The sequence below is a fragment of the Pomacea canaliculata genome, linkage group LG8 (assembly GCF_003073045.1).
Source record: "Pomacea canaliculata isolate SZHN2017 linkage group LG8, ASM307304v1, whole genome shotgun sequence".
Lineage (NCBI taxonomy): Eukaryota > Metazoa > Mollusca > Gastropoda > Architaenioglossa > Ampullariidae > Pomacea > Pomacea canaliculata.
Window position 1 is genome coordinate 23,072,993 of NC_037597.1, and position 13,205 is coordinate 23,086,197.

At 42.2% G+C, this 13,205-nt stretch overlaps 2 protein-coding genes across 4 annotated transcripts in view; both read right to left on the bottom strand.

The window, feature by feature from the left end:
- Positions 1-1,860: 1,860 nt before the first annotated feature.
- LOC112569940 (blastula protease 10-like) lies at positions 1,861-8,716 on the bottom strand. Of its 3 annotated transcripts, XM_025248046.1 has the most exons (12): positions 7,778-8,706; positions 7,455-7,509; positions 7,198-7,368; positions 6,625-6,730; positions 5,894-6,032; positions 5,227-5,296; positions 4,825-5,025; positions 4,534-4,663; positions 3,645-3,764; positions 3,321-3,418; positions 2,796-2,920; positions 1,861-2,469 (listed from the first exon to the last, which is right to left on the bottom strand). In XM_025248046.1, exons 3-12 carry the CDS (start codon positions 7,255-7,257, stop codon positions 2,340-2,342), a joined length of 1,179 nt encoding a protein of 392 aa, XP_025103831.1. In that variant the 5' UTR covers positions 7,258-7,368; positions 7,455-7,509; positions 7,778-8,706; the 3' UTR covers positions 1,861-2,339. The 3 variants fall into 3 exon arrangements, with proteins under 3 accessions (XP_025103831.1, XP_025103830.1, XP_025103832.1); XM_025248045.1 differs by lacking the exon at positions 7,455-7,509 and having other exon boundaries at positions 7,778-8,708; XM_025248047.1 differs by lacking the exons at positions 2,796-2,920; positions 7,455-7,509 and having other exon boundaries at positions 7,778-8,716.
- A 344-nt stretch (positions 8,717-9,060) lies between these two features.
- The window catches only part of LOC112569938 (ATP-dependent RNA helicase TDRD9-like), a 39,507-nt gene continuing 35,362 nt past the window's right edge, over positions 9,061-13,205 (bottom strand). Inside the window, 7 exon segments of the mRNA XM_025248043.1 lie at positions 9,061-9,674; positions 10,382-10,551; positions 10,788-10,854; positions 11,046-11,164; positions 11,468-11,609; positions 11,755-11,961; positions 12,186-12,256. Of these exon segments, the coding sequence (XP_025103828.1) occupies positions 9,542-9,674; positions 10,382-10,551; positions 10,788-10,854; positions 11,046-11,164; positions 11,468-11,609; positions 11,755-11,961; positions 12,186-12,256 (909 nt within the window). The 3' untranslated portion in view covers positions 9,061-9,541.

Below are 13,205 nucleotides of genomic sequence, written 5' to 3' on the forward strand. Positions count from 1 at the left end.
AGGATTTCCTCTTCTATGGGCTGTTGTTTCGTTCTCTGCCACAGGTCGGTGTTGCTTATCCTCTCTGGCCAGTGAATTCTGAGGATCCTGCGCAGGCACTGGTTGACAAACAACCATGTCAACCATGAGATAATTTACATATCCATTAAATGATCAAACACTGGTTCTGAAGATTGGAATCATTGAGAGTGATCTTCTGATATCTGCGTGAGATACAGGATATCTAAAATCTGTATCCTGCATTGCACAGCAACAACAGGTCTACATGTCATCCCATATGCACCAAACAGTCATTTGACACACGAACCTTCATGAAGGTCCGTGATTTGACATCCTCCACGGCTGCTGTTGCCTGATTCACACATGGTGTGGACAATGATAAAGTAACTACTGATTGCTATTCAGCATTCCTTCGCATTCATTCGTTACTGTGCTCTCAACTCCGCTCACAGATTCTGCAAAACTTGTTCTACGTGCCATTGGACACGCACTCTACTGCATCTATGGAAATGCTATAGCAAAAAATTGTCAGAGCCATGAGCATTTCCATGAGCTAATAACATGTGGGTGTTGTGTAATGCATTTTTAAGAAACCGTTCTTAAAATGTCTGGGGAGTGCAATTTTTTCTCATTATTGGGTAAAATTCAATGCAAGACACTTATCTTCCCACAATTTAAGTGAACAGACCTTTTAATTCTCAAAATAAACTCTTACAAATCTCACCATGCGTAAAAAGGTCGGCAACCTCGTCGACAGGTTTGTACATGGCTCTCTTTATTGTGGGAAGACACCAGCCTGCGGGGAACTGGGACCATGATTTTCATGTTAATCCGTGAAAGATGTGTACAGACATGATCTCATGTGACTTTCTACGTGTGGTGATGCCTATAGTTCAAGCGAGGAAAGGAAAAAAATGAATGAATAGAGAAAGGATGACTACAAAGTAAGATTCTATCACAAACATGTCAGCATAATAGTACAATGACACATGAACCTCACCTGTTATCTAAAGACAAACACAGGACACCAACAGCCGGGAGAAGAGTAAATCCCCAGATGGCGGGCGCTTTAGAAATGAGGTCTCTGTCCTCTTACTGAGTAACTGCCATGGCTTACTGCTGTTTACTCTAGAAAAACATGACCTGACTGGCTGGTTCGACATCAGAACGATTCACAGTTTTATCTTTCTAATATCAATTCATGCTCACCTTTCCGACTTATTTGTTTGAGAACTAGAAAAGCAGTGGAGGACGTAAGTTCAAATTCCATTTTTCTCGGGACCCCACCGTTCGGAATTCTCTGCCCCTTTCTTTTCAAATTGTGTCCAGGTTTGAATCATCAAACCCATCTTTTTAAGAAATATCGTTCATAATCCGGAAAACTATTGCTCACACCTTAGTTCCTACTCTTCGTCCGACATTTGGCTCCTTTGCTATTGCTTGTGTTTCTTAGTTGTGTGGTGTAACTGTCCATTACTTTTGAAGTTTTTGCTTGGTTGCTTGGTTGCTTCTTGTTGTTGTTGTTGTTGTTGTTGTTGTTGTTGTTGTTGTTGTTGTCGTCGTCCATTGATTCCTAAATGGAAAGTCGGCACCACTTTCAGTGGCATTGCTATTGTTAGTGTTTGTTTTCAGCCAATGCTTCCGACATCTGCAGTGGTGTTTTTTTCGTGCCCCATATCTACTCGACAAAAGATGTAGCAGGTGGATTGACTCTTGTATGTCACGTGTCTTTGCCTATTAGGTTAAACAAAGTGACCCGATTTATACAAGATTCTTGTAGGTAGAGAGAATTTAAATATATTCTGTAAATGTCAGTGCCTGCAACACAACCGTTTCATATCAAACTTGGTAAGGTAACCCTGAAAGTGCATAATTTTAATGATTACTCGATTCCATGGTTAAAAGAGTAAATTATACATTAAACCATTCCATCGTAAAGGTCATTTTTCCAACAGTTTATTTAGTACAAACATCTTTACACAGTATTTAAGTGTTCAATCCATTATAAGGATTTACAATAGTTTTAAAATTTCATTTCATGAAAACCTTTATATGTATATACATGTTTTAATGATGATATATATGTGTGTATACTATATATATATGTGTGTGTATTCTGTCCTAAATTTTTCAAAAGTCAGTATTATGGCAAGTTTAAAACTTTGTTATTTAAAACAGATGAACGTTTTGGAGATACCCTGACTGGCCATGTTCATGGTCAATCGTCTTACCACACTTATCAGCAGAAACACTCGTGTCTTTGTCACCAGAACCTCCTCAACACACCTTAGACATAAAGCACTAGACTTGGGTTGAGGAGGGAGCGACTTGCACCCATCCTAAGGTCTCTCAACAACAGTGTAAGACAGCTGGAAGCCATCAAACTGGTATGATTCATCCGAGTGGAAGTGTAGAACCAACGCGTTGCCTGGGTAACGGATGTCTTCTGATGGTCCCTTTCCACAAAATCTGCAAGTACAAAGCAGACTGGGCAGCTGCGATCCAAATTTCTCCACGGGAAAGTCTTGTCAAGGTTGTCATAACAGCTCTAGGAATTTCAACATCATCACACGATTTCAATAAAATAAGGAATGTACCTTGAGTCCGCCATTCTCTTAATAACTCTGCATGAAATATCAAATATGAAATGCAGGAGACAGGACATATCACCCTGTCACGATGTGAAACTACTTTCAACTATCCGTTAAAGTAGAAGACGTGTTTATTTCTTTTATCCCTTTACGTTGATGACGTGGAGTTTTATTATTATTATTTCTTTCGGCGACAACACCAACCTCTGACCGTTGAGGTGAGGTCCCAGTGTCCTGACCTCCAACCAGTCAAAGGCGCACGGTTGCACGCGATCGTCCTCTAACTCGAAGTAATGAAACGTCAGCACCACAGAAGCATCCCCTGGGCCCTGGATGTCAGACAGAGCATCGTGTCTTTCACAATACAACTTTTTTTTAAACTTTGTGGCAGTTTATCTCAACAATCTCTGCTAAGTCCTCGGGGTCCTTTCTGGAGCATTTTGAGAGCCCGTGGTAAGGGTCTGTAATAGTGGTTAGAACTCCAGCAGCCACGTCAGGCAAAGAAGACATACTTGTATAAAGCTGTACATACCTGTATAAGCCTCTACATACCTGTATAAGCCTGTACATACCTGCAGAAGCCTGTAATACCTGTATAAGCCTGTACATACCTGTAGAAGCCTGTAATACCTGTAGAAACCTGTACATACCTGCAGAAGCCTGTAATACTTGTATAAGCCTGTTCATACTTGTATAAGCCTGTACACACCTGTATAAGCATCTACATACCTGTATGAGCCAGAGGCAGTCGACGCCGTTGGTGTAGCCAGTGCCATAGCCTGGACTTTCTATAACGCCATAGGAGTCGTTCAGGACGCCCCCGCAGTCTGCGTGAGAACCAGAAATCCTATTCTTATAACCAGCTGCAACTACATTTAAAAGAACAATGAAGCTGGAAATTAAATATGAACGCGTGTGGTCGAGGGTTTCTTTTCGACAGATGAATCACGTGAACAAAATGTCGGCGACGTGTGAGCGGCTGGTTATTTCAGAAGTTGCGCATGTCCGGAAACTCCTGCATTGATACAATCAATCCTTCAGTTCCAAGCTCACCTGCAGTCGACGGCTTGACTTCGCGGCAGTTCCAGCCCCCCAGTCCGGTGGGGCACACACACGTGCAGTCCGGCCCCACGTACCCTGTGTTGTCACATTCAGGCCACACCCGGCAGTCCTCTGGGTCGCACAGACAACAAACAACACAACCTGTCAGGTAGACAAACCTTCACAAACAACAGCAGAAAATCTGTGAAAAATATCGGCAGAGGTAGCCGTGACGACAGTAGTAGGTACAGCAACATGTTCTTGTTGCTGGTGGATATGATGGTTGTGGGTGAAGTGAATGCTGTGACGATGTTGTGGTAATTGTGGTGGCAGTCTAGCGAAGAACTCGAAGAAACATATGTAGTCCTTTCGGTCGTTGAGGAGGTGTTAGAGACCTCGCGTTTCTCGGGGCCAGCTTTACTTAAGGGCAGTGCCTGTCTCCCCGTCTCTCTTCCTTACCTTCTGCAACCCTCTATGGGGTCACGTACCCACTACCGACAGTCAGGTCGAATGTGTCGGGAGATGCATGAGGGGAGAAGGGGGTCATTTAAGTTCGCTGCGGCACATGGGTATCGAACCGATGCGCTTTCAGATTCGACGCCAACGCTCTAACCACCAAGCTATCGGTTTCCGACACCTATGCTGCCAACACGTGCATTTGTGGGGGCGCTTTAACATGGTAACATGATATGATTCCCATGTCAATCATACATGTATACCAACCCTTACATCAGTCACGCTCTCTACCACCTGTTGTACTGCTGAACCTAGACCAGCAGACCAAGAGCGACGGTGATAACTGCGCGCGCACACACACCCACACACACCCACATATTGTATCATGAGAAACAAGCCATACAATCACGAACGTCACCTCCTTGACGTCACACACAGTACTCACGCGCACAGCTGTAGAGGTCGTTGGCTGTCTTGACGTCGATGAAGCTGGGCACGTGACGCTGTCCCATCACCGCTCGAAGGGACTCGTCCTCCGTGTCGATGGTGCGTGACTCACCGTCCTTGCTGAAGTACTGGCCACAATCAATGACATCAGATCAGCCAGTGAGCAGACGACACATATACACCCACTACTACTACTGAAAATAAAATACCGCTTATAGGACCTATGTGTTACACCTCACGTACTGTTACGTCCCACTTCCACTCGACCTTAGTGTTACGTCTCACTTACAGTAGGTCCGTAGTGCATGACGGAGCCGATGTCGTAGGGTTCGCTGGTGAGGATCTCGGTGTTGGAGTACTTGAGGAAGTTGTACTGCCGATCGCTGCGGATGTTGAAGCGCAGCACGGTGACGTAGTTGTCGCGGTCCGGCCGCGAGTGTTCGTGATAGAAGCCCAGCACGTGACCCAGCTCGTGCGCCACGCTGCCAAACTGACGAGAACAGACAGACGTCACACACTGAACGTATCATTAGCAGTGTGAACGCACTGACAAGCAGAGATTCCGGTCTGAGACACACACACAAACACACAAACACACGACTACGACTGTTGGCACTATGCAGCTGCTTGTCTACGTCGGTGAGCAGGCGCTGACGACAAAGAAGCGTTGAAGGAACAAGACGAGCATTACCTCGTTACAGTTATCGCCGATCTCTGTTGTCTGTTTCCCCATCCTCACTCGGCCGATGGACGACTGGCAGCTGATGACAAAAGCACAGTAGGGTCTATTGTCTCTACAGATGGATGTACAGCTTCCTTAAAACAATAACTTCTGCCCACACAGTCTCAAGTAGCCAAGCAAACTGTATCTTGGCAAAAGAAGTGAGGTTAAAGGTCAAACTCTCAATCATAATAATTTGACGTTTCCAATCTTTCAAATTACTTCAAAGATGCTCCGACACCCTCTGCGAGGAAAGGATGTAACTATCATATGTAAACTATGAAAAACTGTTTTTTTTTTCGCTTTAAGACAATAAGGTGTTTACTTTTGCTGCATTATTACACTCATTTAGTATTATATCGAATTCTAAATCAAAGAAAAATACATCAAATATAAAAAAACAAGCACATAACGAAAATGCAACCAGACAGACTATAACAAACCAAAATAATGAAAGTATTTTGATAGTTCCCGTTTTCAAATGGTTGATATTAAACAAGGAAATGGGCATGCAGTCTGAGACAGGCAATTGTTGTTATGATAATGATAGAAATATTTTTATAATATATATTTATATAGAAATATTTTATATAAATTATTATTTATTCCAAAGGTGTAGGCCCACCAAGACACGTACCCCTTGCCCACTTTGAAAACCACGTGGTCGTCATGCCCCAGGTGCTGAACCAGGCCGTCAGAGAAGGGAACAAACTGCAGACAAGTGTTCCGCTGCCAGAAGCGCATGGCCTCCATCGCCGTGGACCGGAAGTGCTCAGCTGAGAGGAAAACAGACGAAACTAAAATCGTCGGCAACTACTTCCACAGCTTTAAAGGAAACACAAGGAAACACATATTCTATTCACCAACTTTGTGCTTGCTACTCTTCTGATGCCACTGTTCACAAAGACACGGGAGAAAAAAGACAAAAAGCCAGTTAGCCTTCTTCATGAAGTCGAAAGGTGGCTTGTCATCTGCTTACAAGTGTGGATACCCTGCGATACAATACTTCTAAAAGAGACAATTTGTCTCGAAAGACGATAGGTATAAAAGATACAACAAGCCGTAAAAGAATCGACAAAGAAAAGACGATACATCTAATAAATGCATCTTTTAGGGATGATAATTTGAAAGATACGAAATCAGATTAAGAAACAATACAGCTAAAAGAGCGACTATACACTTCTCATAGAGATGACACTTGAAGAAAAAAATTCATCTGTTAATAACAAGATGCATCGTTAAAAGATCTGTTGTGGCCCGGAAATGTCATTTCTCTGTACGCATGCGCCAAAATTCCGGCGGGGACACCTTTAGTCGCTAGCAGTTCAGCTACATGTGGCCGCTCGTTCTGGCCGGTTGGCTACGTACGGAAGTCGTTGTCAAAGACGTAGGGCACGATCTTGCTGGGCCACAGATACGTGTTGCTGGCCACTGCCTTCCGCCTCGTGCGACTACTGGCCACGCCCCTCGCCTCCTGCCAACCAGATCAAATACAAAAGATTTCTTGAAATGTCGTCTGCTTCACTCACTCACTCCATACCCTTAATAAGTAATCCTCCAAATGTCAAAGATAAATCCAAATGTCAGGCGAGTCTGTTTGATAGGATAGCTTTGTGTGAATTCGTCATATTTCCATCGTGAACACCAGTAGATTGCATTCACTCCAAATAGTACTGCGCACGCGCATTTCTTTTCGTTTTTACATCCGGAAAGAAAAATGAACCAATCAAAACGCGTTGTACAGTTTTCTCAGGTCCACTTAAACCGGATGTTGAAAAGCACCAAAAAAATAAAAAAACACCAAAACAACAACAACAAAAAAAAAAAAACAATAAAAAAAAAATCACTACACATTTCATAATATATACACAAAGCCATGTACAGTGTCTCAGTCTCACACAACCCTTAACAGCAAATAGCGTTTCCCAATCTCCTGCAAACCTGTTTCATCTGCAGCTGCTGGTGGACAATCTCCAGGAGCTGCAGGCGGGTGAGGCGCATGTCGGACTCGAACGCCCCTTCCACACCTCGCTCCTCCGACGGTCTCCGGGGAGTGGCCAGAGGTTTGCCCGCCAGCACCCGTAGCACTCTCGTGTCCAGCCGCGACGAGTGCTGCAAGGCAGAAGAATGGTGGTCAGTGAGTTGAATAACTTTTGCAGATCGTCTGCCCAATGGTGTTTCGATGGTTGTGTACGCACGTGCAAGTGAGATCTGGGCTTGACATATTTCTCTTCTCTACAGCATATTTCTTCTCTAAAATAGTTAAAATATTTTTTTTAAATCACCCAACAGTCATAAATGCAAATATAAATATCAAACTCTTTGCAAACCCACAAATCCCTATTCATGAAATGTTAAGAGTTAACACCAAAATTTAAATAAACGGAAGTTACTTATCAACGGCTCCCACAAACAAGAAACATTCTTTGCATTTAAGACATATAGGCTGTCGATAAAACCAAGAACTTGCATCGTTAACGATGAACAAGAGGAAGTGAGTGACGACAACATGGGTACCTACTGTCATCGGTGTCGATTCCAAACAAGGGGAAACAATCAGTCCGAGAAACAGAGCCACCAACATATCCTAGCCCACCGAAACCTTGGCAACGGCAAAAGTAGAAGCCACGCTGCTGGAGAAGCGGGTGGTGACAACAATTGTTTGTTGCAGCAGGGCTTGGCGTGTGAATGTGTGTGATGCTGATAGCCTCGTCATCAGCAGACGCGGCGGCGATGAGGTGGACAAGGTCGGCGGCGAACATCAGGTACCAAAGCCCTCCTCCCTTCTCCTTCTCTCACCACTCACTAATCATCACAACGAACCCTCCTCCTCGTCTATTCATCGCCAGAAACAAATTTTCCGACATTTCACTGTTCGAAAAAAAAAAAATCATAGTAAAACGCTAAACCACACTGTATTAGCGATCCCCTCTCCTTTGCTGAATTTGAGCTTGGCTTTCTTAATCATAGGACAATATATGCTTTTGTTCACTTCCTTCTCGCTTGTGTGTACACACACATATATATAAAGCTGGTGCGGTTCTCGATAATGTGGGGAAAGCTTGTGTCGAGGAGACTACGACGTTGGACGACAAGAGTTCGAAACGTGCCTCGGGTCCGAGCTTGGGATTTACGACACTCGTCACCCGGAAGCTGTCCGCTCTGAAGGAAGGACATGACTGTAGTAGTTCGGGAAATGGGGCTCACAGCACATCCTCAGCCGTTCGTAAGCTGTGAGTGTGGTCAGGCGGCATGCTTCAACTGGTTATGATGTGTCAATCACGATAATTCATGGGAGAAAAAAAAAAACTGCTCACGAGGCGGACTTTACATGGTTCGTCAAAACTGACCGACTGCAGCATACATTTATTTTCAAATTTCACTGAAGGGGACTGGTTGCCAGTTTAAATAGGACCTTGAGGTATCGTGCAAGAAAGGCAAACCAGTTTTATGCTAGTTTCCTTTTTTTGCAACTTTGCCCTACCGTACGAAATATTGAGAAGGCAGAAACATTGTGTTGTACGATTCCTTTTTTCCCCTCAATTTTTTTCAGATTATAAAATATCTACCTTTTCTCACAAATGAATGTTTTGTTTCGTGGTAGTTTTCTTTTTTCTACATTCGTTCTTATTTCCAAAACATTTCTATATCCCTTTTTATTTGTTGAAGATGTGACAACGATCACTCATAAACGCCCATAACATTTATGTCGTACAGTCTCCTCCCACAACCGCAACCACATGCACATAAACACTAACCACATCCACTCAATTATGCGCACTCGGAAAAGAAACAATTCGACACTTAAAAAGTAACATCTTTATTGTTAGCTCCTGCCGCATCGTCGCGTGTCGACTGATCGCAAAAGACAAATGACCGACACCTATGGCTTCTGCTCAAAGTCCTCCACTTGCAGTCAGCCATTCCTTGGCACGCGAACAAGCTGTCCACCACCATGTCTGTAGGGACGACTGTGCAGTACTTATGCAGAAAGGATCAAACTTGTGACATAACACAAATGCTTAAAAAGATTTCCAAATTTATTATTCTTGCTGTTCACTTTCCAGATTTGAAAAACACAAAAATAAAGTGAGATTAACTTCCTCAAAACTAAGGCTTCAGTTTTCTTGTCCCTACAAATGCTGACGCTGCAATTTCCACGTGGGACGACTCCACACTGTTTGACACTGCTGTCTACAACAGTTAGAGGAAGATGCTGTCTTAGTTGTCTCTACACTTTCAAATAACGGTCCAAGAATGGCGAAGAACATCCATATTAAAGCTATCACAAAGCTTGTTTGACTCTCTCCTCCCTTTTGATGTGTCTCTGGGTTTGAAGGTGGACCTCCAGCAGGTGTGGTGTGTCGATCACCATGTTACAGAGCTCACACTTGACTGAATCCCTCACAACTACTTCTCTGAAAATATTTTTAAAACATATTGAAAACATATTTCTCTTCCTCCCAATCCCTCACACACTCACACATGAATGTGGTAGCACACACACTGTATTCAGAAAATTGCCCCATACTCTATCCAACCATAATAATAATAATGAATATATAGCGCTTTTCCAATGATTTTCCCAGAGCACTTTACAGGAATGATATGCAGACTGAATCACTAACAACCATGCACCAATATTTGTATGTAACAGACACTCTCACTTCTAGTCATTTTGGTCTAGACAGTCACAGTAAAGTCGTTGTTCTGAAAAGATGCGTCTTAAGTTTGGACTTAAGGGTGGTAAAAGAATCAGTGTGATGAAGCTGACAGGTTATCAGTTCCAAGTTGATGGGACTGGCAGGAAAAAAGACCTCTGTTTATACATCATTGCCTTAGCTAGTCAGGCTTGAAGAAGCTCGGTGTCGGAAGATGAGCAAAGAAGTCGAACTGGTGTGTAGAAGGGAGCAAGTTCAGAGAGGTACGAAGGACCAGTGCCAGAAACAGCTAAGTAAGTCAAGTGGAAAGTTTGTAAGCTATGCAATTCACAATTGGCAGCAAGTGAAGAGAGCAAATGACGGGTGATACATGTTCACATCTAGATAGTCTGCAGATGAGGTGCAAGCAGAATTATTCTTCCAAATAGGACAGAAAGTACAGCAGGGAGAAAGAAGCATCAAACCTTTTGGCCACCCTATGCAGGTATCTGATGTGCTGTTGAATGTGATTCCAAAAATCAGCTGGTATTTGGGCTTCAGGTTGCTGCAACTCTATCATTGAGTGAAGCTGCAGCAGTGTCAAGAAATCAGAATCTGGATTCTCCTCCATGTATATCATGTCGTCTGAATGGATCTGTCATGATGGGATTAAAAACAGGCGTTTTAAAGATGTTAAAAGGCGTGTACATATTATAATTGTGCACAAACTCGTAAGACCAAATTCCACTTTTAATTACACAGAATGCAGAAACTACTGTTAAGCTAACATGTTTCAGGAACTTTTTTTCATACTAAGCATATTGATGCCAATCAAGCTTTAGAGTTTAGGACACATAAAATGTGACTAAAACATGATTTTACAGCACTTACCTGATTCCATATGTGTGATTTATGGAAATAATGTGGCTCCAAGGGTTCTCGCCGGCGTTGTAGGAGTCTTAAAAAAAAATTCAAAAAGCTCAAAGAATAATCATAAAAACATGCTGTCTTGATGGCACAGCTACATGGACTAATAATAATGTGAACTTATGACACACAGCATCACAACCAAGATAGATCGTACTCTCTAATAACTAAATGAAGAAATAAACATCCAGAATTTAATGGGACACACAAAGGCTGACACACCTCAGTAGCTTTTCTCTAGATGGCAGCTGTATGAGGGAAGCCACTGCTTCAGACCCCCACTCAGCTGTCTTGCTTCGAGATCCTAGTGCCATATTTATCACATGCCGCACATGGTTGATCTAAAAACAGAACATGCCAGCAGAAATCTGTTTAACCCTGAGGTATCTTCCTTGTAGTGAAGGCTCTGTAACTTCCAGCAGCAGATTATGGTATCACATAATCATATACATTAAAAGACTCATAGGTGATCTAAACTCAAGGAGTTAATCTTCCACAATCAGCACCAAACATTTCATGAGTTCTTGAATTATATAACACCCAGACATCCATTCCGAATTATTCTCTACAGCTACAAGAAAAAAAAAATGTAGGACAAACATGCACAGTATCCCAAGAGAAATAAGAAGTGACTACAAACGCACCAATTGTATATCATCATCATCAATTCTGACATCAAAAGTAACTTCTATGTCTGTGTCTGGAAGCAATGGAAGGTTTCTGTCCTCAGGGTTGAAGCCCAAGCCACAAAGTGCACCAATATAGTACTGCTTCTTTCTGTCAGTCCTGAAAATTTACAAGCTAAATGTGAATGCAAACAGCTTTTTTGAAGTCTTATTTCAAAATGTGCATCTTATTGTTAGTAAACTGCTTCAAGAAAAACAGTTTTAAGACTCTGCATGCAATATATGATTATGACAATACAGCAGACCTTAGTTCTGCAGTAGGTGTGAAGAGTAGGCAGACTAAAGCTGGCAGCCCAGGAATCTGTGGCATTATGGTTGTGTCCCTTGCCACCAGCACATCTCCATCAGGATTTAGACCTACAAAAGCTGCCACCATCAAGCGACTGTGTCGGTTCTGCGGCTCATTGTCAACAGCTGCAGAGTTCACACTCTCTGGGTCCACCCTCACAGATCTGAAGTTGTCAAATTCACAGGAAAGAGTAACTGTGAAGCAATCTTCATTAAGCAGATTAAATATATTTACAAAGAAACACACACACAAAGTAAACAATAAATAAAAAAAATTATCATCTGTGCATCCCTGTTTTCCGATAGGACAATAACCTTGTATGTATATATTTGCATGTGTGTGTGTGTGGCGCTACTGAGATTTTCAACAGATGTATGCAGGCCATACCTAAATCCACCAGTCTGAGTCATGCTGTAGAACTCCATTTCCAAAGGATTCATTGGGCCAGAAAGATGAAATCTGTCATCAGATGTGAAATTTGTTATCAAATACAGTAACATTTAAAAACCAAATTGTGAGCAATGTGAAATGTGGGATGATTTTAGGTTTTACTACTTGACATCTGTGAACTGCAAGCCCTATAATTTTTGCTGTCTAAACCAGCTGTAGATCAAAATTGATTGAACAATGCCTTCATTCTGCAGAATCGCTTACAGGAATCAGTGAAATAAAAACAAAAAGGTGGTTGTAATGAGTAGCATCTACCGCCACAACAGGAAAGAAACATCAGCCAAGGATGTTAACTCAGAACACTATACAAAGTTCTCTCCCTTAAGTACCCATAATTACCCAGTACCCAATCAGGTTTTTTTCCTTCAAAAGACCTTTCTAGTCTGCAGCTGAGGAATAAAAAGTACAAGTAGTAGCAAACTCTGACAGTCATGTCATCTAATGAAGAAGGATTATCTCCCACTCCTCTGCATGTTGGAAGGACACAGATCATCCACATAAGCATGAAGGCATAAATCAGTCATCCTAAAGTTTCATTCAAATTTTACAGGCCATTTTTTTTTTTTTTTTTTTTTTATTTATTTTGCTTATTTCTTTAACTTTCTTGGTGTTAACCTTAGTTTCTCAGACTTGAAATTTTATGTCAGAATGTTCTTAAGGCTTAATGCTGCATCTGAAGTCAAATCACGTTACAGTGAGCGATGTTCATGGTTATATAAAATTTTAAGCTCAAGTAACATTCTCAGAAGTTAATAAACACTGCCAAATACAAATATGGTGGTGCACACTGAATGGTTGCTTCTTCCTTCCATTTTGGACAGTCTTTACAAGAAGCAACTTGGGAACTGTCACAACTGGAACATTTGGTGCTTAAGGAACAATCAGATGCCATGTGGCCAGTTCTGCTATAGCAAAAACAGTGGGATTGAAACTTGCAGAAGCTAGCCTCTGACCATA